This window comes from Platichthys flesus, chromosome 14 (genome assembly GCF_949316205.1).
Source record: "Platichthys flesus chromosome 14, fPlaFle2.1, whole genome shotgun sequence".
NCBI lineage: Eukaryota > Metazoa > Chordata > Actinopteri > Pleuronectiformes > Pleuronectidae > Platichthys > Platichthys flesus.
This window is the reverse complement of record NC_084958.1, coordinates 21,807,707-21,835,087: the sequence shown is the minus strand read 5'-3', so window position 1 is coordinate 21,835,087 and position 27,381 is coordinate 21,807,707. Positions and strand designations below refer to the sequence as shown.

The 27,381-nt window shown below is 44.8% G+C and overlaps 2 protein-coding genes across 11 annotated transcripts in view; both read right to left on the bottom strand.

Annotated features, from left to right (window-relative positions):
• Positions 1-4,728: 4,728 nt before the first annotated feature.
• Positions 4,729-8,495, bottom strand: LOC133968865 (acyl-coenzyme A thioesterase 1-like). Its single transcript, XM_062405100.1, has 4 exons — positions 8,385-8,495; positions 7,295-7,770; positions 6,995-7,197; positions 4,729-6,905 (listed from the first exon to the last, which is right to left on the bottom strand). The coding sequence occupies exons 2-4, from the start codon at positions 7,749-7,751 to the stop codon at positions 6,294-6,296; spliced, it is 1,272 nt and encodes a 423-aa protein (XP_062261084.1). The 5' UTR covers positions 7,752-7,770; positions 8,385-8,495; the 3' UTR covers positions 4,729-6,293.
• A 530-nt stretch (positions 8,496-9,025) lies between these two features.
• LOC133968672 (supervillin-like) overlaps positions 9,026-27,381 on the bottom strand; it is a 34,746-nt gene continuing 16,390 nt past the window's right edge. For 4 of the 10 annotated variants that reach the window (XM_062404837.1, XM_062404830.1, XM_062404832.1 and 1 more), the window contains 28 exons: positions 26,422-26,707; positions 25,844-25,894; positions 24,243-24,954; positions 22,348-22,864; positions 21,321-21,471; positions 20,650-20,706; positions 19,805-19,882; positions 19,151-19,298; positions 18,797-18,892; positions 18,563-18,643; positions 18,168-18,345; positions 17,469-17,641; positions 17,045-17,239; positions 16,680-16,816; positions 16,140-16,287; positions 15,892-16,037; positions 15,209-15,384; positions 14,914-15,061; positions 14,326-14,605; positions 14,027-14,178; positions 13,807-13,912; positions 13,205-13,412; positions 12,987-13,120; positions 12,707-12,862; positions 12,414-12,557; positions 12,093-12,214; positions 11,830-11,985; positions 9,026-9,952 (listed from right to left, as the gene is read on the bottom strand). In XM_062404837.1, the coding sequence (XP_062260821.1) occupies positions 9,866-9,952; positions 11,830-11,985; positions 12,093-12,214; positions 12,414-12,557; positions 12,707-12,862; positions 12,987-13,120; positions 13,205-13,412; positions 13,807-13,912; positions 14,027-14,178; positions 14,326-14,605; positions 14,914-15,061; positions 15,209-15,384; positions 15,892-16,037; positions 16,140-16,287; positions 16,680-16,816; positions 17,045-17,239; positions 17,469-17,641; positions 18,168-18,345; positions 18,563-18,643; positions 18,797-18,892; positions 19,151-19,298; positions 19,805-19,882; positions 20,650-20,706; positions 21,321-21,471; positions 22,348-22,864; positions 24,243-24,954; positions 25,844-25,894; positions 26,422-26,707 (5,023 nt within the window). In that variant the 3' untranslated portion in view covers positions 9,026-9,865. Of the gene's footprint in view, positions 9,953-11,513; positions 11,536-11,829; positions 11,986-12,092; positions 12,215-12,413; positions 12,558-12,706; positions 12,863-12,986; positions 13,121-13,204; positions 13,413-13,806; positions 13,913-14,026; positions 14,179-14,325; positions 14,606-14,913; positions 15,062-15,208; positions 15,385-15,891; positions 16,038-16,139; positions 16,288-16,679; positions 16,817-17,044; positions 17,240-17,468; positions 17,642-18,167; positions 18,346-18,562; positions 18,644-18,796; positions 18,893-19,150; positions 19,299-19,804; positions 19,883-20,649; positions 20,707-21,320; positions 21,472-22,347; positions 22,865-24,242; positions 24,955-25,843; positions 25,895-26,421; positions 26,708-27,381 lie in introns of all 10 variants that reach the window. The other 6 variants (XR_009924121.1, XM_062404835.1, XM_062404833.1 and 3 more) reach the window with 6 other exon arrangements.

The following is a 27,381-nucleotide window of genomic DNA, read 5'->3' as shown; positions in this document are numbered from 1 at the left end:
CGTTCACAGCACGTCAACAGTTTTAAGCCATTTTTCTCTCTCACAGAACTTCCTCTGATAAGGAGACTCCAGGTAAATGTTATATTCAATAGATTATTGATTAATATAATTTTTGTTTGTTTCAGCTTCGCAACGTGATCAAAATCCTCTGTGGGAGTTTATCAGACTTTATCGGAGCCAAAATGCTTTTACTTTCCTTTATTTAGAAATGCAGCTGAATAGAAAAGAACCTTTGAAATGATCCAGTTCCATTTAAAACGTTATTAGAGCCAACACCGTTTCATTTTAGACTCGAGTTGAACTCCCAGAGTTTCCAAAAACACCGAACACAGAACGTCTGCAGGAATCATTTTGGAAAAGAGTTTAAGTTCAGCAATAATATATTTGGAGACTTTCTCTCAAACAGTTTGACATGTGTAGCTTGTGTGTGTGTGTGTGTGTGTGTGTGTGTGTGTGTGTGGGTGTGGATGTGTTTGTGTGTGTGTCTGTGTGTGTGTGTGGTACAGGTATTTCTCAAATTGTGGGGACAGTATTGGGCCTGATCTTCCTTATGGGGACAAAAACTATATCTCCATAAAGTTAATTATTCAATTTGAAGTTGAAGACATGTTCAAGGTCTCCGTTAGGTTAAGTTAAGTTTAGGTAAAGTTTAGCTGTGATTTGAAGTTTGTCAGCATTAAAGCAAAAATGCAAAAAGTGTGTGTGTGTGTGTGTGTCTGTGGCTGCAGAGTGATGGTCCTGTGTGTGTTGGTAATGATTCGATTATGTGCATCCTTTGCCCCCCCCCCCCATCAGGACCACACACAGCGTTTCAGCCGCTGAGCTCTGACGGCCGCCGGCTCCAGATCCTCACGTCCTCCAGTAACCAGAACATCAGCCTCTAAGCGAAGTGGCTCCCAGCAGCAGGCGTCCTCACTCAGGAGCACCATATCCTGGGATTGGCTGCTCCTACCTGTTGATTTCCTAAATGATATAATGCACCTGAACGGCCGCCATCAGCCGCTCTCTCTCCACGGGTCCTTAATGCGGAGCAATAACACGAGATGAAAGTTTAATGATGTCACTGTGGGGAAATTGGCTTTTAGCTGCAGCGGCCAAATAACAAAACAACACAAAGGAAATACACAAAATGGAGGTTTGATAGAAACAAAATGAGAAAATAAAGAGGTTAAAGTGGAAATGTTCGAACACCGCAGGGCTTATTATCTCTCCTGCTTACATGTGTCATATCCAGACAAATTCCCACACGGCAAAGAAAACCATCAATAATTCATCTCTTCAATCGGCCAATTAGCTGAAAGCCAGTAAATGTCAAACACGTTCAATTAAATGGTTTGTACGAGGGATCCTGGAAACAGAGAGGTAAGGGGGGGGGGGGGGGGGTAGGCCATTAAAGAAAAGAGATAAAACAGTTGGGAACAAATCATTTTGGAGCTGGAGCTTATCACACCTCCCAACTCACCTAAACTCACTTTCTCCAGGTTTATTCTCCAGCAAGCTGATTCCTCCTGCTCCAGTGGAGCTGGGCAGTGCGTGCCTTGCTCAAGGGCACAACAGCTGCAATATGAGGTGGGAATGAAATGCACTTTTCTGTGCTCGGGTTGCTGTAAGTCCTTCACCTCGATTGGTAGCCACACTCCCACAGGTGGCCGATAACGTCTTCAAGGTGTCAGAGCAGCTTTTCAAGGTGTTAGTCCTCGTGCTCCTTTTTATATAACGCCATGTTTTTCCTCCTGACGCGTCCTCGTCCTCTTTCTTCTTATAGGATTCATTATAGAACTGCTGTGCTCCCTCTGCCGTCTGCACTCGTGTCTCCGAGATACTGCAGGATCTTCAAATGAGGCCGGGGGTTCACGTGAGGTTTCACAAACTTCCACCTCTGTTCTCAGGACAGATCTGTCACTGCCACAGAACTCCTGCTGTGTGTAAGATGGAGCCTCACTCTGATTCCATCTATTCCTTTAAAAGTCACATTAGTGGAACTTTAGACGGAGAAAGAAAGGAGGATAATGTGCGTAAAAGGTCAGGCTCCACCCACACTGTAGAATCCACATGTCTGATCTAATATCTGCATCTCAGCAGCTCAGTGGCTTCGTTCAAGAAGACGTGGATCCTGATTTCCCTCTGACTCTCACAGTTATGTATTTTAATACAAAGACATTTGACAGATCAACTCCAGTAGAATATTTGAGTTTAATCACATCTGCTCCTGCTGCAACTGCACAGGGTGAATAATATGTTCAGAAACTTCACTCAACCTCGATTTTAAAAGCAAGACGTACGGACACATCGAAGTATCCATCAGTTTAATATGTTCTTGTTCTTCATCCATGTAATTAAAACACAGCTTATACTTAAAACTACAGAAGCGATTTCCATGATGCATGTTTGAGGACGGATATCTGTGAGGAATTTGGTACTTTATCGAAATAAAAATCCAGATCTAGTGATTTTAGATGTGGTTTCATGAGGCGACTGTTGGGCCTCGGTGGAGCTGTGAGCTCTACTGACTTCCATCCTGGTTCTGTTAGTTTCAGCTATGTGGTAAATGCTTATTTAATTTGGGAAAACATATTTAAACATATCTACTGAGATCTGGTATTAAAACTTTATTCTCAGCAGCAGCCACAGAAGAGAGTTTTCCTGGAACAGGGAGCTATGAGACACAGGTCGTTTGTATTTCAGAAAATGTCTATCAAGTTAAGCTCATGATTTAGTTTATTCGTTATTTAGTTATATATGAATCTTTTTAACGTCCATGTGAACCTGGACCATGTGTTTCCTGTGACGCGTTAAAGCTTTAAATGTTTAGCTGCAGCTCCACCTTGTGGCCGAGTGAGGCACTGCGTGGTGAGGAGACAGAATCTCACTCAACCATCACATGAACTCATCAGCTTCAGACAGAGTCCAGGCTTTGATATGAGCAGGTTCACTTTACACCTGCTGAAACACAGAAGCTGATCACATCTACACAAATGGACCAATCAGAGACGGAGAATACACACAAGTGCATCTTTTGATTTTCTCATTTTCGTTCTCCAATGTATTTCTGCATGAATGCATAATTCTGCAGGGTCTAAGCAGACATGACTCACAGCTCTATGAAGAGGCCCAGTGGCGTGCAGCTCCCCCACATGGAGACGTGTGCAGGAGGAGGAGGACGCCTCAGTGAACCTCTGCACGTCTCTCTGGGACCAGTTGAAACGACCGAACCAGTGGGACGAACCAGCAGACCCGATGCTTTTACCAGAGGCCCCAGACCTCTTTGATGTTGTGTTTGCTCCAAGCCTGGCTCCTCGTCTGGGTCCTGGCGGAGGCCGGAGAGAGAGCTGCCAGACTCACGGGCCGCTGAGCCGCTGGAAGACATGTTTCTGGAACGGCTGCTTTCTGATGTCTTTATCAAACGAGGTTTGTTTTGGACGAATGACGCAGGGAAAGAAAAAAGGAATAAAAATAGAAAAGTTTTACAATCGCTCCTGATGACGTAAATGGAAAGAAAAGAGGGAATTCATGTTTCTGGGTGAAAACAAAGAATCTGAAGTGAACGTTCTACTTTCTACACTCATGCACATTCATTTACAAAATAAGAGGATAGAACAGAAGTTGCCATTTAGGACACGAAGGTCATGCACTCTTATCTTGGGGTTTTTTAGAAACATAACTGGTGTTATTTTATCAGCTGAACTCAGTAGATTAAAAAGTGAATACACAATAGTGAAGAATTAAAGTGCTGGAGACCCTGAGTGCAGAAATGACTGTTCTCCAAAAGTGAAGCCAAATGGTCTCAATCACCCCCTGGTGGCTGGCTGCAGAACTGTTTATACACCCCACCTCTCCGACCCAATCCGTATCATCGATCTTTATTTACGTTCTACAGTCAAACATCATTCATAAATGTTGTATTAATAAATAAAGTATAAATTAGTAAGTACATTAAGTATAAATAAATGTAATATTATTTGTCATCAAGTCGAAATGATGCTTCAAGGAGGATTTTCATGTTTTTGAAGTGACCCAAAAAAATCCACATCATCTTTTGAAGCAGGGAAAGTTTCATGAGCCAAATACCAAATACAATAAACCCTTTTAAATAATCCATTTTAAATGAATTAGTTTTAACTGTGGGAATCTCCCCTGAGTTTCTCTTCAAGGAAACAGACACTAGAAACTTTCTTTCCAAAGCAGCTCAGGAGATGCTGAAGAGGAGGCTGACGTGTGCGATGCATTATTGAGCAAAGTGCGAGAGACGCTTCTCAAGTCAAATATAAAAGAGCTGAAGCTTTCGAGAGTTGAAGCTGAAGTTAAAGCACTGCAGGGTCTTAATGTGTCTCGTCTTCTGATGCTGTAACGACACTCACAGTCCGGATGTGCTGGTTCACAGCCGAGTCAGATCTACATGATGCTGTCAGAATAAATACAAACATCTGAACCAACTGGAAACAGAGATCCCTTCTCACCTTGTTGAGATGTTCAGGTTCAGCAGGAGAGTTTCTGCAGCCTGAATGACATTTTAAATCTAGGTCTGAGTACGACAGAGATGAGGGAAAACCAGAGTCCTTGAAACTTCCAATGCCACATAGGTGAAGATAAGGGAAGTAGCCGAGCAGGAAATAACTCTGTGTATCTCTCAAACTCCAGACAGAAGCAGTAGATGTACGAAGCTTTCACCTCAGACAAGCAGAGTGAACAGAGATAGATTCCCAAAAAAACATGAGCAGTGAGCGAGTGTCTCGTAAAATCAATGTTTTATTTCATATCACCTTGAAATTACTTTTATGTAATACAATATCAACATCTTATTGAGGAACAAAATCCAAGTTCAGTTACTTTCTTCTTCAGTCAAGTTGTAGGAAGGAGATCAGGAGACAAAAAGTTTGGGATATGATTACGATAACCCCACATATCCATTTTCAATTTGTTCAACATTTTAAGACAATCATACAAACATGATTTAAGTTTCTCTGCTACGACACAACACACAATACTTCTTCTTTGATTCTTGGCTCCATTAAACAAAAACACAGATGATTAAAGAAAAACGTCTGAAACTCCTGTTTGAACCCCTGGGCAGTAAATGTTTATCAATCCTCTATCAAAAATATATTCACGTCACATTAAAACACATGTTTCAGTGTCAGGATGTTTGCTCTATTTGTTTCCACTTCCTTTTCCTCATTAGAAATACAGCAGTTTCAGAGCCGTGTACTGGAGGAGCCTTCAGCTTCAATCACAGCTCAACACGGCGTCACGATGGATTTCCTGTCGGAGGTGGACTGAACAGCCGTGTGGTGATAGGATGCTTGTTTCTGCTGCTGCAGCCAATCACGATGCAGATATGGATCATTTCAGTCACATCCAGAACACACACTGGGCTTCTCTCAGCCTCCTCGGATCTTCTCCTTTGGTAAAAGATGCGATTAAACAACGCGAGGAGATGAAAGAGACGAGAGCGACAGAAGTGAAGGTTCAAGAGTTCACACGTGGGCGTAGAACAGAAGAGAAGGAGATGATTTAACAGAGTTCACATGTCGGAGTCACACGGGAGCTGGAGCTGACCAATGAGACGCCTGCATCTAACGATTCATTGCAGATGGTGTTGTTGCACAAATATGTTCAATGATACAAGAATGTCAGTCTGGTTTGTTATGTGGCTCACACACTGTGAAACACACACAGTGTAACACACAGTGTAACACACTCAGTCAAGGCACAACAGGAACCTACAATTAAGTCAAGCTGCACTAAATTATACACACTCCAAAATATCAGTGCCTTTTATATGCCTGATTTTTTAAATTATTATTTCTCTTGTACTTTCTCACAATGTTAAAGACAAACTAACAGACTTGCGGCCTGTGGTACTCGTCCACCCATCGGTGCAGTTTCAGTCTACAGACGTCTTTTATCCCAGAATCCTTTGAGGTCACCGTTTGACCTTGGAAAACTTTAGTCTTAATTCATCTGTGAGTCCAAGTGAAAGTTTAAACTCTAAACTCTAAAAGGTTCTCTGGAGATGTTCCTGAGGCATCACGAGGCAGGAATGTGTTTTCTGAGGTCACAGCTGCCTTCACCTTTCACCACCAAAAATCTAAATCCATCTTCCAGTCCAAATAAACGTCTGTGGCGAAGGTGAACAAATGATCTTGAGGCGTTCTTGAGATTTCGTGTTCACCATAGAGGGACGGATGGATGACAAACAGGAAACAGAATGTCTCCGGCTGATGACGAGGTGATTAAACAACAGGAAGTGAATTAACTATCAGAGCACAATCCGGCACTTGATGTTCAACGATCTACAACTTGGCTTTATTCTGCGTGCCACCATCACAGCTCAGGTGGGTCCTGAAGAACTCCTGGATCTTCTTCCACAGGTGAACCTCAGCGGCCGCGTGGGACCTGGACTCGCCCCCCCACGCCACCGGTTTACCCATCAACCCGTGGAAGCTGGAGGGGCAGTAGGGCCCATAAGGGGGCTCCAGGTAGTGCCCTGCTCCGGGGTAACTGACGCTTTCAAAGTTCTGCTTCCCGTGAAGCTTCAGCCTCTCCACCATCTGGTCCAGGTAGGCCTTGCTGTCCCAGTTCTGGTCGTCCTCCGCGGCTACAAACAGGAAACGTCCCTCCGCCCGTTCGATGGGCACGACGGTGGCCTGGTTCTCCTCCGCCCAGGGGCTGTGCATGGCGCCCTTGGTGATGCAGGCGCCCGACTCGGTGACAACGACCTTGTTGACGTCAAACATCAACGCAGGGAGGATGGGTTTCTTCTTATAGTAGAGGGGTAACGCCGTGTTGGCGGAGCAGCCGTTGATCCACACGGTGGCGTGGACGTGCGGCAGGTACGAGGCGATGGAGAGAGCCAGATCTCCACTTTTGGAAAGGGACACTACCCCGACTCCTCCACTGCCCACCTGGGGAAACACAACAAAATGTGAAGCAATGAAATTAAAGTTCTTCTAGCGTCAGAGCTTCGAGAGCAGCATCATCTCAGTGAACTCACCTTCTCCTGCTTTTTTAAAACCTCGATTGCTTCTTCAAAATAATCCAGATGAACCTCTTTGATGCTCCTGGGCATGTCGTCGTGTCCGTAGAGCGCCACGGTCAGAACCACGAAGCCCCGGCTGGCGAGCAGAGACGTCCTCTTCTCAGATAAACCTCCACCGAACGTGTACAGGTCCAACACGGCGGGGAACGGACCTTCTCCTGGAGGAACACACACATCACATGGTTTCAACACACTCTGGTCCATGGAGAGAAGACGTGTGTGTTTTCAGAATCAGAAGCAGAATTCAGGACCAACCAGGTGGAGTAAACAGGACGCCACGGATGTTCCCCTCTCTGACAGGACGCCTGCTGACCCCGTCCGCCATCAGAAGCCTCTCATTGGCCACCTCCGCCAGCATCCTGCCCTCCCCCTCCACCTCATGCACAGAGAACCTCACCACGTGGGGGTTCAGGGAGTTTGTCTTCTGGAACCTTTTGTGCAGGGCGTCCGTCCTCATCGCCCGCAGCAGCCCCATGGGCTCCACCCCGACGTAGCTGCCGCCGAGCGAGGGGTCCCGGCCCAGGTCGATCTCCCCGCCCCCGTCCGCCCTGTAGGTGGCCGAGGAGCTGAACACCAGCCCCTTCTCGTCCGTGGACCGGGCCCTCAGGGCGACCACCTGCTGGGACCTCAGGCCGGACACCGTCACCCGGAGCGGCTCGTCGAACAGACACCGGGCGCCGGGCAGCAGCCGCAGCCGCACCTGGGACGCCATCTTACTCTGAAGTGGAGATCTGTGATTGAGGCAGAAGAAGAACCATGTAGGAGTGTTTTCCACTTTTCACAAGTTCCACTTTGGAATTCTTAAGCATTAAGAATAATAAGTTTCTTGCTCTGACTGGATGTTGACGTGTTTGAAGCATTTTGTGTTTCAAGGTTATTGAGTTTGTTGTTAGAACTTTATTGATACACACACCGCGGACATTCAGTACAGCCGGTGTGTGCACTGTGTACAAAGTTCATCTATTAATAAATTATTTACTTTTTCTATGTTTCTGCAACTGTCTGATACTTTCACTCTTTAGATTTATTTTAATTTTCTGCATAAACTAGTTATTAAGTTTTTATAATAACAACTTTGAGTCAGCTGCTTGTTTAGCTTTGAGCAGAGATGCTAAAGTGGCTCTCATGTCGATCTGTAATCTTGTGGTTTGAATTTAATATAAAGTTAAATAACAAACTTTATGTCATAAAGTTAAAGGTCAACATCTTCTCATGAACTCGATCACAGAACCCTAACCCAAGGAAACCGCTAGCTTAGCATTAGCACAGAGCCACAGTCTGAAACTCAACGCTTCTTATTAATGAGTTATTTCATTTTTCATTTTTTAACAAACACGTTTCTTACCTTCACGCAATCAAAAACACCGTCTCCTGCACTAACAGCTGATCCTGATTTCTGTTCACTTCCGGGGTAAAGGAGGCTACATGCTAACAGCCTCACCGTGCCAACTAGAAGCTTCCGCCTCTTCACAATAAAAGTCTCAGGGCAGTTGATGGGAAGAAAACCTTTATTTTCTATTTTAATTAAAAGTATAATTCATCTGGAGCTGTTCATGTCGTATAAATGTCTAAATGCTGTTAATTCATCTATTTTGAATCATATATTAAATAATTTGGATACTTCTAACATGTTTCTGGTTTATGTGTCAGTACCTGAAAAATCTAAGTGATTCTTCCTCCAGCTGCCATTTTATACTAATTATCGACGAGTATCTGTTGAATATTAAATTGCAATAATGAATATATGTGTGTAACTAGTTTATTGTGTACATTCAATAGACCCAAGATGCTCCAGTGCAGCTGTGCTCACACAATAAAAGCATGTATCGCCATCAAGTGGCCTTGGTGAGTAATACCACCCTCCTGAGTGAGGGGAGCCGACCTGTGGTGCAGGATTCGAACCCACAGCTTCATCACTGTGCCATGACGAATGGACAGTTATAATATGGTGACTGTAGGAAGAGACACAAAAAAACCCAGAGTCCATGATTTGAGCCTTAATGTGATTTTATTTCACTATGTCTTATATCACAAAGAAAGTCTTTAAAAATGCAGACTAGGATTTCTGTATATAAACTGTACACAAAAAGCAAGGCACTATACATTCTGATTCAGCGAGCTGCTGCGTCTCCTCTCGTCAAAGTCAAACCGTTCAGTTACAACTCTGCTCTCGCTGAGTCAGAGCCGCGTCACGGCCGAGCGACACGAGTTCCCTACGCGGCCTGACGGCATCCGGACACTGTAGACAAAATAAAACACAACACCTGACATGACAGGATTGTTCTTTTTTTTTCTTACATAAATACAAAAACGCGCCTAAACACACATTTACACAAATGAACAGTACGCACACTCACAAACATTATATACAGTCGCACACACACGTACGTACACAATCATAGCATGGCACTCTGACACCGAGCGTCCACGAGAGGTGACGTCAAGTGTTCGGAGGAGACTCCAAAGACACACACACCACGTATGAACCACAGCAAGGTGCAGTTTGTTTGTACCTTCGGTTGAAACCACTTGAGTTTTAGTTCTGTTCCTTAATAACAAAGTTGAGAAGTAAAACGTGACTATAAGCAAGGCGAGTGCGTCTCCGGGCTAGTGTAGGTTCTCCTATGGTTCTGGTTCTCCTCAGGGTCCGGTTCTCCTCAGGGTCCGGTTCTCCTCAGGTTCCGGTTTCCTTCCTCAGGACTCTGTGACCTCTTCCGTCACCAGCGTCCCCATGAGTTAACACTCAAAGTTTTAAAGGTTAATGTGACACTTCCTGTTTCTCCATCTGTGCTGCTCCACTCTTCACGCGCCATCTTGGGTTCAAACTTAAAACAGTCCTTTGGCTTTCTTCAGGTTCACTTGCTTCCACCCTGGCAGACCTTCGTATTCCTCTCTCTTCATCTCCAACGCGTTCTGTGACGGAACAGGAAGAGAACAAAACAAAAGAGTTCATGAAGAAGGAGGAAAGGACGCAGGGAAATCCACACCTTGTTGGGTGAAGTTTAAACATTGAAGGTGTTTGAGTGTTTGACTGAATACTGTGGTAAAAACTCGCTAGTTGTACCAACTGTAGTATTTTTGTTAATTGTTGACAAAAGGTCCAGAATGCAAAATAAAAAAATAAATGATCATGACCAGTAATACGATTATTTTAAACCTTTAAATTACAAACTCTTACATACTTACCAGGGTAATTAAAAACATTGAGATTAAACTAAGAGGACAATTTGGAAAATATGCTTTAAATGAAAACGTTTGGGATTTAATGAGAACTTTGACATGTCTGCTACATATTTCTGTCTCTGTACTAATACACATAGCGTGTGATGTCAGAGTGTACAGTCAGTAAACCTCTGTGTGAGGACAGTGTTATGGTCTCATGCCTCCATTTTGTGCTGCACAGACAGAGTGAGTCAGTGTGAGGTGACGGTGAATCACAAGTGCTTTTATTTAAACACTGGGTGGAAGGTGATGTGTGTGTGAGTGAAGAGAGAAGAGAGAAGAGCAGCAGAGAGGTGCAGGTACATGAAGGTGGTGGAGTAGAAGATGTGGAGTGCAGACAACTCAGGGAAACTAGAGGAACTAAGGCTGCACAATGAAACATCCTGATTATCGAAATCTTTTAATTTGTCTAATTTACAGTTGTTCAGAAACAGCTGATCTCAGAGCTGATTAAATAACAGTAAGTCTTCAACTTCTGCAAAAAAAAAATCACCTAATGTTTCAATTAATTCCATAAATAGTCACTGATTTGTTTTGGCCATTAAATGAAATGTAATCAGAGCCCAAAGTTTCTGAAGAGATCCTCTTGAATAAACAGTCAAATTAACCCTGTGAAAATAACTGACTTTCTTTTTTAACATATTTAAAAACTTAATTTCTGTCACTTTAGAGCTTCACTGCCACTCGATTATACTTCAGTGTGACAAGAGAACCTCTTGAGGATGAAAGACTAAAACCATTTACAGATGATCAATATAGTTCCCATTAAATTGACTGTCTAGTCACAAAACAAATAATCAACTTGTTACTCCAGCTCTGAGAAAATTTAGAGAATTTAAAATCATGTTGTTTTTAGCATTTTGTGCGACTAAAAACAAATTGTACATTATGTTTATGTGTTGTGCAAATAATCATTCTAATTTTTATGTTTAAAATATATCTTTTTTCTAGCAGGAGCCCTCAGTCCTTCTTATATATTCTTATACGGCTGTTGGTAACTGTGGCAGCAGCCGATGTAAAGGGACTCGACCGACTGTCACGTCCCTCAGACTCATCACCATGATGTTCTCGGACGTGACCGTTCAGTCGAGCACAAAACGTACCCTCTACAGCCAGCACCACACTTCAGAGACGGGAGAGTTACACAGTGGTTTTTAAATCACGCCAGGGAGAGAGACACGGTGCTGACATGCTGGAGAGAAGAAGAACAGGTCGCTGAGGTTCATACAATCACACGAGTGGCTCCTCTTACCTGAATCCACCTACAACTTGGTCTGAAAAGTGAGAGTTAAATGGAGTTAGCATGGATGATATGAATGAGATGAGAATGAGATGAGATTAAGAAAACACCTTAGAATACAGCCTACTTGTTTGACATAAAACTAAATATCCTATTATGGGAATGACTCAAATTTACTCAAATTGTATATGAGGCAGTAAATGTTCAGACAATATCCAGAACTTCTCCAACCACAAGTAAACTGTGTGGAGAAGGTCCAGGGAGCCCAAATAACAATTCAGCAGGAACATTTCAGGATCATTGGAGGTTCTCTGGCTTCAGTACTGACCTGAAAGTCCTGGTCGGAGAGGTAGAGCTCCAGACGGAGGGGGTCGACCCCCTCAGGGAGCGGCCGGGCCTGGAGCTGATCCAGAGGGAAGGTGTTCTGACTGAGCCGGGCCAACACGTCCTCCACCAGGATGATCTGGTGACAGACCTCCGCCTCCTGCAGCCACAGGACGACAACACGCATGAAGCAGACGACACAGGAGACGATGTGGACATATTAAATGTGTGTGTGTGTGTGTGTGTGTGTGTGTGTGTGGTGCTGACCCTCTCTGTGATCTCAGCCACGTCCTCCCTGTGCTCCCAGCTGGGAAACATGTTGGTGAAGGTGAGCGGCTCCAGACCCGCGTGTATCAGATACGACTTCTGAGGTTTCTTCTCGTTTCTCTCTGAAGGAAAAATCAGCTAAATCAATATTTCTGACCTCAGATCTGAACAATCAAATTTTTCTCCTTACAGCATTACAATAAATAAATAAAATATCTTTATCCCCATCTTAACAAGCTGAAAACCTACAACTTCACACATAGAATGAACCATTTTACATCATATTAGAAACCTTCATGCAGCTACTTCCTGTTTCCGTACCTTTGCAGTACTGCAGCACCGTCTCCATCGCACACTTCCTGTCCGAGTCCCAGCGGATACGAGCCGAGCCGGTGCTCCCACTGTCCTGAGGCCACCAGCCCTGCCACAGGTAGACTTCATGGAAGTTATCCACCAGGAACAAAGCTGCGATCGGACGGAGAAATTCATTTTACTCTTTCCTTGTAAATTACAGAATGTGCAGAACATGCATCAATTCACAAGTTTAATTGTCCCCACAAGATCCACGAAGTAAGATCATGAAAGTGAGGTGAAAGACTCTAGTTGTGTCTCACCAGGCTGTGGTGCGTTGTACAAGTCCTCCTGCAGGAAAGGCAGCGAGCTGACCAGGTCCGGAGCTCTGGACAGGTGGAAGAACTCGGTTGCCACAAATTCTCCAGATGTGCTGCTCAGCTGGAAGAGTCGTGGGGTGAAGTTGAATTTACCGGGATCTGGAAAGAGTCAGAAACCAACATGTAATGAGATACGTAGTTCCTCCAAAACGTATTTTCTGATCTAAATGACCAGTTTGGATGTGTTTCTTCAGAATTCTACAGTCGAGAGAGTTTCCTCCACCTTGCAGCATACAGTCGTACGCCTTCCTGTCCTTTCTGCCCAGGGCCTCCCAGAAGCCTGGAGGCTCCACCCCCTCATCACACTCATGGATGGTCACCTTGCTGCTGCTGTGGAGACCTGCTTCCAGAGGGCACCTGAGAGCAAAAGGATGGAGAACATGAGGTCTCATAGAACCCAGTGGCGATCAGAGGCCAAACGTCCCTGATTGTGAAACTCACTGTTCTTTGATTTTGAGCGCAGCCGTGTTTCCCACGCTGCGAGTGTGAAGCTGCGTCTTGCAGCCGTTCCAAAGGTAGATGATGGCCTTGTTGATGTTCAGCAGGATCATGGAGGCCCTGGAGCGCAGGCTGCTGCAGTGGCACGCCACCTCCAGCAGGTGGCCTTCCACCGGCGCCTCGCCCCGGACACAGTACAGACGCCAATCACCTGAACACAGATCAGTGAATCTGATCAGTGGAGTCACTTGAGATCACATCTCAAATATACGTTGTCTGTCTCTGCTGATTCATATGGGCTCAATTTCTACATGGTTTTAATTAATGGTCCATATTCTGTAAAATAGACATTATATTCAAACTATAATGACCTAAATCCTCTTGTTTCTCTAGTTTACAGGAACACCTGATATATTTTGGCTAAATATTATTCATAATCTATTCTGTTTTAACTGGTGTCTTAAAGGGAAAAGGACTAAACTGGTTCAAAAATAATAAAACTGTGTATTTTACGGACTGAATAACCCTCTGCCCTGCCCCCTCCCTTTCAAATCAAAACTTGTAAATCATTTATAACGTGAGGAAACAAGAGTTGAAACAATTACTCTGAGTGTTCTCCTCCTCCTCCTCCCTTTTGCCAGCATGGATGATCATCCCTCCGTTGAAGCACTGAAGGAAACACGGAGGCTCCTTCCCCTGCTGCACCTGAACCTGTAACACACAACATGGATATCATGAAAGGTTGTTTTTTTTATTCTCATAAGGTTATAGATGAGCACACTTTGCTTCCTGATTGACTGATGATTAGTTTCTTGTCTATCTTACCTGAGCCCCCCTCTCCTCATCCAGCTCCACCGTCATCAGTGCTGACGTCCCCTTCTCGCTGACGGTGGAGTGTCGGCCCTGCCAGAAGAAGTAGCAGCATTTCTCTTTCCCCGGTCCGGTGCTCCTCGCCTCAGGGTTCTGTCGGCGACCAACTGGGACACACGAGCACAACAGATATAAGATATGTGCTCTACTGAGTGTTTCTCAAATCGTAGCTCTTATAAGAATGACTTAGTTTCTATTTGAATGCAGCATCGCATTATGAATCAGAGGTGGAGCGTAAATACTTTGTCACGAACCTGAGGTGCTGACCATGTGCTTCCACTTGACCACGTAGGCGTCTCCCTCGTGGAACTGACCAATGCTCTGGCGTGGGAGGCGGCTGTAGTCGAACTCCAGGATGTGCCAGACGTCCACCGACACCGTGCTGAGCTCCTGGATCCTCATGTGGTCCTCGGTCTCCACCGGGCCGTAACCACGGCCCACGTTTACTCCGTCCAAGATGGTGGAAATGGACGTCTGCAGGAAGGGAAGCATCAGGGTGGCGTCGTAGGGCTGGCACTCTCGCCCCGGTGCCTCCTGGGAAATAGGGCCAGATCACAGATAGAATTTATTATATTATGAATATTTTGAGGTACTAGAACTGTGAGCCAGAGACTACAGGCAGAATCAGGGAGATTCATGTTTCTCTATGAAGCTTTGTCCAGCGTTCACTCAAAGACATGTGCTGTCTCATTCTGTTTCCAGTTCCTGTATGAAACAAACTGTCCTGGCCACATTAACTGACTGTGAGCCACAGTTTAATAAAGAAGCAGATGGGTCTGTGATGTCTGTGACTCGGTGTAATTCAATAGATTATTCTTGTGATACCAGCGCTGGATCTGCACCTTCTGCTCAGGTACCAGCTCGCCGCCTTCCTTTGGTGTCACCGCCTTCGCTTCGGTCCAGTCCATGAACTTCTCCTTGAACAGGATCGTCTCGTTGTGCTCTGTCAGCCGGCCAAATATCGCCCAATCAGGACGGCCCTGGCCCTTTCTGTGGGGAGTTACACAAAAAGCGGATGATGTGTGAAATCAAAGTGTGGGCACTTGGTTTAGTTAGTTAAGGAAGGGAATTTTGTAATTTTATACAACACACAGTGTCCTCAAACATGTGTAAAAGCACGTGTGTGTGTTTTCTCACCTGGGTATGAGTGTGTTGCAGCCGCCGGGGTCCAGCGGGTTGACGTCACAGCAGGTGTAATCAAACGTACCGTTCCAGAGGTGCTTGGCGAGCTGGAAGGCCACTTTCCTCTGGGCCAGAGTCACCTCCTTCCCGTGCCACACGTACACCTCACTGCCAAAGTCAAACACCAGCACCTGCAGCCGCAACAACACCGGGAAACAATCAACAAAGGAAGGGCACATGAGCTTCATTCTATAAACTGTTCAGATGCACAGTGAGTATCACAGAAAGCTGAGACAGCAGTGGATTCCCTGGTCTCTGCCCCTTTTCAGGTTTCTCAGCAGAGGCTGTGCACAGATGGATGTAGGAGGCGCTCGTCAACAAATTAAAACCAGCTCCAAGCACAGAGCTCCTCTAAAATAGCCTCATGATTAAAGGCTGTTACCTTAAAGATGACATCCATCATCACATGGTCTTATTGGACTCTTTGAGGGAATAACTCTCAATTTTACTATATTTCAAAGTACTGAATTGTGTTTGGCTCTTGTGGCGATAGAGCAAAATAGAAATACAGAGGAGCTACTCCAGGTGTGAGTAATAGCACAGATGAATTGTGCCTCTTTATAAAAATGGAATAATGAAATCCATCACTTTTCTTCTGAAATTTGAGAGCGAGAAAGTGAAGATTGTTTCCCACTGACCTCTTTGGAAGCCAGCAGCGAGTTGTGAGGGACCTTCCCCCACTCTTCATCATCAGGGACCAGTTTGTCGTCCAGCAGCCTGAAGATACAGTTGGTTTCCACGATGCCGTTTTCAAACTGCTCATCCTCCTCCGGTGGACCCGCAGCTGTGGAACGATAAGAAAACAAAAAGGCCTTGAAGTAACCATCAGAAAAACACAATTATTAATGATGACTACGGAGCAAAGGCTTGAAACTTGTGTTCTTACGTTGATAAGCCGACTGTCCTCCTAAGATGGTCCAGAAGAGCTGGTGGTCTGGACCCTGTGGGTGAACTCCCTCCTCCACAGTCTGCACCTGGTTGGCCCTGCAGCCCATGTCCTTCTTGGTTTGGAGGAAAGTGGCCAGATCTATCGCCTGCAGACGAGAAACAAAGATGCAGAGAGGGGAGGCAGTGAACTGACAGAGAAAAGTACTGGAGGTGTAAAATGCTGCTGTCAAGAGAAAAAACTATATTTGCAATCGTCTCTGAACGAGCAGAAAGCGTAGAAGAATAAATATTTATTATAGAGTGGCTGTAAAAACCTCCTTTAGGGAAATGGAAGCGCTGTGGCCTGGGAGGGAAGCATGTGTTTGATGGGCGATTACTCCCGGGCATATGTGCCAGCCTGAGTTTGTGTGTGTGCAGGGAATCATGAATGAATCATCTTTGTTCAAATGAAAATATTGCGGCAGTGCTCTTCACAGACACAGTAAAGGATTCTTATCTTATCTGTCACAGTTTGTCTTAGTACCGGTGCAGCGCTCACCTTCGCCCTCTCGATCACATTTGAGAACTCTCCGATCCAGACGAAGCAGTGCTCCGGAGTCACCAGCAGGAAACAGTCTCCACTGTTCAGCGATGACGCTCTGGGTTCCACTAATCTGGTCTGAACGTGACGACGACCTGGAACACAAATTCATCATCAGTTTTCTTTTCCATAATTAGTTTCTTTCTATGTTTAAAAACATAGCACGGACAACATCTGGACAAAATCCACCGTCTACGTATCAGTTATTAGTCGTATCCCACATGTGGATATATAAGCAGTGAAAGAAGCCTCCAGCAGGTTCTATGAACGCATCCCAGGAATCAACTGCAGCTCAGCACAGTCAACAAAGGTTGTGTGTTTACCTTTAACCTGCATCAGCATTAGGTTCTTGTACGGCACGGCGCTGTTGTTGGACATCTGCTCCGAGATGTTGACGCTGCGGAGACTCACGCTGCTGAAGTTCTCTTTACTGGCCAGACCTGCCAGAGCGGCTTCAGAGTACTCTGAGGTTTTAGTCACTGCAACGAGAGAGGACAGGGTTTTACCAAAACACGGCTCTGCATCAGGAAGAAAAAGAGAAAAGAAGAAGAATAAAATAAATGTAATAGGGTTATTATCTTGTAAGATGTAGAAAAAACTATGTTTGAGACTGAGAGTTTTTATTACAAACAAACGATTCTAGCAGTATTTTTAATATCGTGCATCACCGAGTGGTTCTGCCCCCCCCCCCCCCCCCCCCCCCGGACACACACACACATAAACACACAGTGTCGTCCTCGCACTCACTCTTCTCAGCCTTCATCCTCTTGCTCTCCAGCTGAGCTACGTTGAGCCTCTGCTCAGTGTACTCGTGTCTGATGTCCTCTCTGGCTGCCAGAATCTTCAGAGGGTTTCTGGACGACTGGACGTTCCTGGACGGACGCACCGACCGCTTGTGCTGCACCATGGCCGAAGTTAACCTGGGGGGGGGGCAGAGCAGATGGATGAGGATAATGCTAAGTCCTTGTATTATTGAACATCTTGCAAATACTGTACATGGATAGGAAGTCTGCTCACTTTCTAAACTTACCTCAACCAATTGATCGCTTAGTTAAATCTGGAATCCGACAGATTATTTAGATTTTTGCAGATTTAATCATATTTATGTTTCTTCTTATTTTCTTTATTCAAATTCTATATTTTTGTTTTTATTTGTATATTTGTTTATTTGTATTTTTATTTATAGTTATATATAGTAACGCCTATGGCTAACCTATAAAATATCAATTTTATTTCTTTGTCATAAATGTTTGATAAAAAACCTCTTAGAAATAGTTGTCAATTTAAAAAATATATATATTGGCTGATATATCGTATCAGAAATGTTTGACCCCCAAATATTGGTATTGATATCAGTCGAGATCAAGTTAAAACTTTCCTGCCCCACATCTTTCCAATACAAATAGTCAAAATGTGACATATTAGACGATTTTTCTATTTTCTTACTTGGGCCCCTGAGAGCCGAAGATGCTATCGAAGTCCTCACTGATCTCGATCCTGGTCGGCATGCGTGGAAACTCAGCAACGCGTCGGTAGAACTTGGAGAAGATTTCGTCGTCCAGCTTCATCACCTCCTTCACGGCCTTCTCAGTCACTGTTATTGTTGTTTCCTGCAGACCGGCCACTGAGCAACAGAGAGAAACAAGATTAGACTCTAATGCAATAAGAAAATCAATGTGCACAAAGGAAACAGGCAAGAGAATGAGATTAATTAATGCTCAGCAAAAACCTCATTGAATAAATAAATGACATGTTTACAGTACATGTCTACAACATGTGAAGATGACAGAATATGTTTTTTAATAGAAATATGAGGTTAAGACAATAATTGGAGGACAAACCTTTGCTATTGAGACGTCCCAAGAAACTCTCCAACTTGTCAAGCTTCTTATCCGATTCCATTTCGGGCCGAGCCTCAATTTCTGGAGATGAAATAATTCAATTTAGTGACATTTAAGGTTTTTAAGTTATTTGTAAAATTGTTTGTTTGGCTTTAACTACATCTGTACAGGTATTGTGAAAGTTCGAAGCCTGAATGACAGGGATTCTTCAGCAGACAGGATAATCATTCTCACCCTCTTGTGGTTTGCTGACAGCCGGCATGTTGCTCTTGAGCTTGGTGGACACTGGTGACAGGATGGGACTGATAACCGAGGAGGAGGCTGCAAGGCCTGAGGACGCAGAGGACATAAATTCAAAAGAGATACGACAAGCTACAACAATATATGAGAGATTTTTACATCAAATAACTGCTACATTAATAAATAAAGAATAAATGAATCCACTTAACATTTTATAATTCAGTTTTTAGTGATGTTGTTACATTGCAAACCAAATCATAATTTAATAAGCTTCTTAAACTCTCAGAAATAAAGGTTATTAGGTCTCTTTTAAAGCAGCACTACACACACTAGCTTTCGTGCACTGACCTTTCTTCACCATCCGTGCAGCCACCGTGTACTGGGTGGAGTCGTTGGCTGCTCCTCTGCCCTTCGTCCTCCAGGCATCCTCACGAGTGGAAATCATCAGTTTCCTCTCCTCAATGGTCATCTGAGCGTCAACGTCCTCTCCCACCTTCTGCATGGACGAGAGGAGATCAGACAAATGCTCAGACCATCAGCGAGTTCAAGAGCCTTGTCCTGCATGCAAGACTCCCGGTTGGAGTCATTTGATAGGTTTAAAACCCTAAAAGGAAATCATGGAGCCGAATGAGAAGCTTCCAAACAGCACAGCATCGACTCTACAACGCTGAGAGAAGTGCAGCACTTCTGACACAGTTATATAACTTCATGTGACTCCTCCGTTCACTCTGAAGCAATTATTCATGTAGTAACAGCATCAAACCGAGCAGATATAAAATGATTCGATGCATCAAAGCGTGCTGAGTACATGTCCTTCCATAATCCTGACTACTCCACGGTAAAAGTGATGGATGAACGCTGAACTCTACTCATGCTCTGGAAATCGAATCAATCTCAACAACTCAGATAGTGCCCTCCACCGGGGGGGCCGCAAACCAAGCAGGAAAAAATGAATAGACAGCACATGCAGCCCATTGGAGCGTGTCAGGCGCACGTCCTTACCTGACCGGGATGCTCAATATACTGACACTTTTGGCCAAGTGAGATAGGAGGAGAATAGGTGGAGGAGAAGACGGGTTCCTGGAGGATGCAGAGGTGGGCGGATAAGTGGAAGACAGGAAAGTAAAAAGGGGGAAATGGAAGAAAGAAAAACATGAACATGCCGTTGATGGGGGAAAAGGGATGGATGCAAAGGTGAAAAGTCTGCAGCTAGAATCTGGGAACTTGCTGGACTTCTAAAGGTTTATTATATAAGTTCATATATGTGTTACTGTATCTTTAAGAAGTCATAAAAGCTTTTCAAAATAAAGGAACCATATCAAAGAACCATAAAAAGTGTTAATGGCCACTAAGGTGCAAACTGTTAGTAATTATTTCATGCCACTTCAGATCTATACTATATTAGGTAATAAAGTGCTTTCAGAAATGTACTAAGTCGTCTGTGCATCTGGAAACTGCTCTTTTTAAACTTGAAGACTTTTTGTTCTCAAATCAAAGAAAGTTTGATTGAAAATGATGAGTTTGATCTTTCATGAAACTGCATTTTCTCCTTAACTGATGTGAAAATGGCTACGTCATGATAATAGTTAAGAAACTGCTGATGCTACAGGATCCTCCTTATACAGAGAAATATCAACTTCTAATGAAATAGAACATTTGTCTAGATTGTTATCTGAGAAAATATTATTTTATGCCCCTTTAAGACAGAATCAGCAAAACAAATCAAAACAACTCCCCCGGCTCCGGAGAGCAGCACCACACAGCATCCAAACAGAAGTGTGATTGGACAACACACGTGAAGCTGATTGGTTGAGGGGGGTCGGTGCTCAGCTGCCCACATTTCTTACCCAGAGCTGTTCGGACACGGACACAGCAGAGTATTCCTGAACGACCACCTCTTCCTCCTGAGGGTTTAAAAACAGGGGAAGTACTCAGTCAGAGAAAGAAGGGGGGGAGGACGCCATTGTTGCTCTAATGGGTTTGGGAGTGAGAGTGCCTGGAGGATTACCATCCAGGCTCTGAACAGGCAGTGGCGCCCTGCAGAATACTAATGTGAAGTAAATGAGCTGTGGGAAACAAAGAGCCTAAAACTACAGGTTCAATAGTTTATACATTTCCCTCAAAACTAAAACTGATGTATATAAATACAGGTTTCCTGGAATAATTTCTCTCAGTGAAATGTGTCTTCAAAAACTTATTACCTCCTGAAGTTCATTTAAAAAGATAATATATCAATTTATTCCCATCAACAGTTTTTAATGTTTTGGTGTTTACAGTCTATCGGGGCTGGACTGGGCTCAAACCACACTTAGACCAAGGGGGGGGGGGGGGGGTGAAAGGTGAAAGGAGCCGTTAGCTAAAAGAGAGTCGGACCGGAGCTGGCATGGACAACGTGGAGGATGGGGGGTGAAAGGTGGCACTGGTGGTGTTTAGGGATGTACAACACAAGCTCTAAAAAAAATGTGTAGGTGACTATGTAAACTTTTGGTTGTTGATGAAGCAGTGTGTGGAGACTAACCTTCTCATGGTGGGTCGGCTCCGGCTCCGGCTCCGGCTCCGGCTCCCACGCCGGCTCCGGCTGCTCAGCGGACGCTACCTTCACCACTTCCTGCTTCTTGTTGATCCTGTTCTTCCAGTCCTCCTCACCGCTCTTCTTCAGCAGCGCCACTCTGACACAAGACGAAATAGAAGACTATTATAATCCCTGTAGTCCTTTTCTTGATTTGATTCTTTTAATTTCTGCACCCTGATCATGCGTTTGTTTTCAAGGTGGAGATATTGTCTTACGATGAAAATGTCTCTGGTGAAGTCAGGTTCAAACTGTCACATCTATTTCACAATGTTTGTAAGCTGTGTTATTTTAAACCAGTAATAAATAAAAGACATTCGTAATGAAAAATAAATTGTTCATTATTTAATATAATGGGTTTGAAAACCACCGACAGGCTCAGTGATATTTGTTTTAATTTATCTGAATCTGACTTTGGTCACCCGGCCATTTACATTCCCATTATTTCCTTCAAGGTCATAAGAAAAACATCCTTCAGGGTTTAAAAACCAGGTCAGATTTCTGCTCTGCATTACAGAGAGGAGTCCAGACAGCACGAAGAGAACTGATGGCTGAGGGGTAAAAATAAAGTATGTCATCATCTCTGCTGCTTCAGTGTGGAGACTGTGGACAGAGCAGAAATGAGGACATAAAGACGCTTCCACTAAATCACAGAGGATTTCTCCGGTCTGTACAGGTCTGTTCCGGCAGTGATGCTAAAAATGAATCTCTCTCACCTCCAGAAAAGGAAGCGTGGAACCAGCCCACATGAAGCTACTGTAAAGAGTTGCTAGTGCCTGATTCTGTCAATCTGTGTAAATGTGACTCAGCCAACAAAACAAATCTGTTGGTTTCTGATCTTTGAGTAAATCTCTGTTTCCAACGGAGGACGAGCTCCGCAGGGATCCTGGATATTTACAGTTGCTGTTGAAGCACCAGATTTTACTTGAGAATCCCACAGTACACAGACAGTAACTCTGCTTCAGTCACAACTCACCTCTCCCTGATGGACATCTGTTTGCTGGACATGCCGTCACACAGTAGATCTCCAGAGTCTGTGGGGGACAGCAGATCTCCAGACTGGACACTGTCCCTGCTGAAGTCCTCACTGTTGTCCAGGGTCAGGGACTGGGACTTGACCAGGGCCTTGGGGAAGGACTGGGGCTTGGGTGGTGTCTGTGGAGGCACCTGGGGTTTGGGCGGAGGCTGGGGGGCTGTCTGTGGGTAAGGCTTCGGAAGAGGCTGGACGAATCCCGGAGGTTTGGGCTGAGTCTGAGGGGACTGGATGAAAGGTTTCGGATATGTTGGTGGGGGCTGGGAGTGCTGGGAGTACGGCTGGGGCTGGATGATGGACAGTGGTTTGGGCTGAGTCGCAGGAGGTGGCTGTGTGAAGGGTTTCGGAAGAGTTTGAGGAGACTGGTTCACAGCTTGCTGCTGCTGCTGGCTGCTGGACACGTGAGACACTGTCCTGGAGGACACTTTAGTTGCCAGTGGCCTCAGTGGTGCAGATTGATCTGAAAGCAAAGGATGCAATATGGTCAAAATCAATACAGAACATTGATGTTGATTGAGCATCACATTGTGATCGCTTCCATATTACATTTTTGCCGGCCACGTTACTGTTGCAGCATCTTTAACACATTAAAAGGATAAATAAGAAACACGTTGTGACAGAAACAGTTGGTTTTATATATTATATAAATACAAATATGCAAAACCTTTGTTATGATCATTCATCATGTCCGTGATATAGTATAACGGTCCAGAGACATCAACTTACATGTGCACATTTACCAATGTACACAGATGGATATCAGATTACTGAAATCCCCTGTGCACTCATCCCTTAAACAAATTCATACACAGGAAAATGTAATTAAAGCCATGCCTGCTGCTCAGGTGTCTCTGTGTGTGTCTGCATTAATTAAAGTCTGCATGTGGTCATGAGGACTCTTCTATTTGGGAGAAAGAAAAAACCTTTTCATTATCATCTAAGTTGTAAGTCTTTCGCTGACGTCAGAGTCGGTGTCAGGCCTGAGGTGACAAGTGCCAGGGAATCAGTGTAAATCAGAGCAAGTCCTCCCGACCTCATAGTGTAATGGACTAAACTTTGGTTAAAATCCACCCATGCAGAAGTAAATAAGAGGACAGCCTGCAGACAAGGCTTCCATTGTGTCCTTTCTGTCCTCTACCTGCTTCATATAAGTGCCGGCCGATTGTTTTGGACCCTCTCGCTGAGTGCTCTCGTCTCTGTGTACTATTTGTGTGCATGCATGGGAAAGGACCACCCCTGGACACATTCAGCATTAGCACATAAAAACAGGTCAGGCCCATTATACTGTACTATGAGCACGAGCGTGGTCTGGTGCAAGGGGACCGCAGCCCCCTCTCTGCCACAACAGGCACAGATCTATGGGGAGAGCTTTGCTGTGTGTTCACTGACCATCAGCACGTCAGGAAACTGCTTCCTGGAGCTTCCTCCAGACAAAGGGAGCCACGAGGCAAATACATGGAAAAATATGCTAATGAGATGCAGGCTGAGACGTCTCTCTCTCCTTTATACACACACATACACACACCCTCTCCCACTGTGTGAGCCAAATCAAATACCCCCAGCTGGGAAAAGTGTGTGTGTTTGTATATGAGTGTGTATGTGTAGTCTGCAATCATGCGTGGGAGCCGGCTGCATAAGACAATGAGGATAATGAAAGCAGCCCCTTCTCTAGACAGTGCTTCCTCTTTTTTGACACTCCCTTTCAGTCTCCTCTCTCTTTTAATCATCACACACCTCTTTGCAGCCTCAGCTGTAGCTTTCAATTCCTTATCTATTCTCGCTCTCTCCATCTAGTTCTCCAGCTCTTGTCTGTCTAAGTTATCAGTGCAGCCTCCTACCTGAGACGCCTGTCTGGCTCCGGCCACTGCTCCTCTCCTGCTCCCGTGTGGAGGAGCTATGCACGGCTGCAGCCTCTCTCAGGTAGCCTCCTCTTCCTCCTCCCTCTGGATCTCTGTCTGCAGCTCTCCAGCTGGACAGAGGCTCTGACTCGCCCCTCCACAAAGAGGGCTCGGCAGGGTGCTGATGCTGGGGATGCTGATGCTGCCTGCCGTCCCAATCCTTGTCGGGGGAGTGCAGCCTCTCCTTAATGTTGCCGCCTTGGCTGTCTTCTGTGGCTCCTCCCTGTCGTCTACCCCTAACCTCCTCCTCTTGATACTCCCTCCAGCCCTCCTCCACAGCCTCCCGCTGCTGCCTGTGAGCAGCAGTTGAGATGGGAGCAGGAGGAGCCCCCACTCTCTCCTGGCTCTCAGGGAGGAGAGGGGAGGAGGTGAGCTCAGGCTCAGGGCGGCCGGGGTCCCTGCTCTGGGTCATGGAGAAATACCTTAGCGCTCTCTCCTGGTGGCTGCTGGTGTTGCTGGAAGCCTGTTGTTGGGCAGGGATGTAGGGGATGGTGGTGGACTTCCCTGGGCGGAGGCCGTCATCGTCACAAACACTGCTGCTGCCTGGCTTAATGGTTACTGGGGCGACAGCCGCTTGGGAGGTGACTGCTGCCACCGATCGAACCAGAGACGCCGACAGAGGCTCCAGTCTGATCTCAGCTCCGTGCTTCAGCTGTAGGAGCAGCAGGAGACGTGTCAGAGAAGTCAGGACGGACAGAATCACAACGAGGAGCGTCTCTATAGCAAAGCTGTCATTCACAAAATGGCAGCAAGACACCCAGACACTTGTAAATATGTAATTTATATCATTCATTAACTATTTTAATCACAAGAGCTGGAATGCCTAAATGAACTAAATTTATAAAATGAATAAATAAGTAACAGTCACAGAAACATATACTCTCGCTGTTTTACTGAATAAATTACTATTGTACTGATAAAGTGACTAAGTGCCACTTTCAGACAATATTCAATAAGTATGATTAATAATCAGATCTGTGAGACAAAGACAGACATCAATAATGTCTGTTTGTTCACAATATTGAATTACTTACCTGTAATTTAGCCTTGAAGAGCATAACATGCAACGTTAAAGCTGCATAACTATAAGCTTTCATATTATTTTACTGCAAAATGAAATGTGACCCATATTTCTCTTCTCCTGTAGTTACTGTACGCAGAAAAGAGTTTCTTCATTGTTCAGTGCAACAACCAAAAGGTTTGTAAAACGCAGCCGTTTGTAACATGCTCAAACGCCACACCAAAATATCAACTGATCTTTTGGTTGCAATTCTAGGCCAGATCCACCGACACTCATTCCCTGGATAAGCATTTTCTTTGCTAGTCTATTCAGGTTGGGAGGAGGCCTGAACAAAGTAGCCTGCACCATTTGCCTTCAAGTATCCCCATGCTTGTTATGCAACAAACAAGCATGTCACAGAAAGCAGCAGAAGAGCAGCAGGGCAACTTGAACTTTAAATAAATGCCAAATTACGTCTACGTCAAAAACTCAATCAATCAATGAAACCAATCAGAAGCTGTACGGGCAGCAGGCGTCTTACATGGTCTCTCTGATTGGCCCTTAAGTCGTCGTTGACAGGTCGCTCAGCTTCCTGTGTGGACACCAGTGATTGACAATGTCTCTGACCATGATCAGGCTTAGAATATGGTGGAGGTGAGATCCACCCTCTCTGCAGTATCTGTACTGTGTCTAAAGGACAATGGGCTGGAGCAGTGACCTATTGAGTGATGTTTTAACGATTTATATATATATATATATATATATATATATATATATATAGAATCTGTGTCCTCTGTTCGTATGATCATATCTAGAGCACAGAGACTCGTGTCAAACATCCACAAAACGTCAAAGGGAAACTGGAACACTGCAAAACACTGACTCAGAGTAAATGACCTGGAAGTTGTCAGTAGCTTCTCGGCTGATGAGAGGATCTTAGATACAAGTAATGCTGAGATGCCCTGTTATTGATTCCATTTATGATGGCTGAACATATCTTTCTAATAGGTGGTCAATATAACTCACAGAAATTAATCCCAACAAATGTACAAATACAGCATTTAATATCATCCTTGATCTTCAGCATTGTCTTAACTTCTTTGAGTAAAATGTGTGTACCTGCCGCACTTCTCCTTGAGTGATAGGCTGGGTCTGAAAGCGGGCGTTGGCCCTGCGCTGGCGGGTGTCCCCATGGGCCCCTTCACTGGGCTTGTCTGTAATGTGAGCAAGGCGGTTGAAGAGGGCCATCTTCTCCGCCAGGGTGAGGCTGGACAGGTCAGGCTCATCTGAGACGAGTTCCTGGCCATCGCCCTCCCCCCCGACACGAGGAGCCGGAGCTGGTTTCTGGTGCTCCTCCGCATCCTTCTCCTTCACTGCTGAGACCGGCTGGGGGGAGGCCTGCATGCTGAGGGAGTCACGGGGGGTGTCAGTTTTCAAATAGCAACTTTGTGTAAGAGCTCACCCCTAAGTCGACCTCTAGACAGGGACATGTTTAAATATCATCAAAAGAGAAATAAATGAGTAATGAAAAACTATTTTTGCAAGAGATAAAAGAACTTATCTGACCATTAAAACAGGAGGACTAAATAGGATATAGAGTCTTTGTGAATTATTTAATTAAAATCGTTTAATTAAGAATCTAACTATAACCTGTCTCTCTTCAAACAAACACATTTATTATTACCTAAAGTTTTTATCAGAGGTGTTGTAGGTTTTATAAGCTGATGTATTCCTCCTCTAGATATTAAACAGATGAACCTGCATGCAGATACCAGGCAGGTAACTAACTCTTGAGAGACGTGTCAGATTATAATCACAGCAACAAAGACATAAGCAGATCAGCGCATATATGCCAGATAATCATATAATGCACTCATATGTGTGCAGGGTGTTATGATGATCTCCCCGCAGTGTGCTAAGTTAAACCTGGGGTTGGTAAACAAACACGCAGGACACGTGAACCCCCGACTCGCAAACGGCTTTAACAGGTTCAACCTCTGACCTTTGGAACATATCTCTTCACTGGCATGTGTGAACTGCAAGTGTGAATCACTGCAGGAGGAATGCATGGAAACCGTG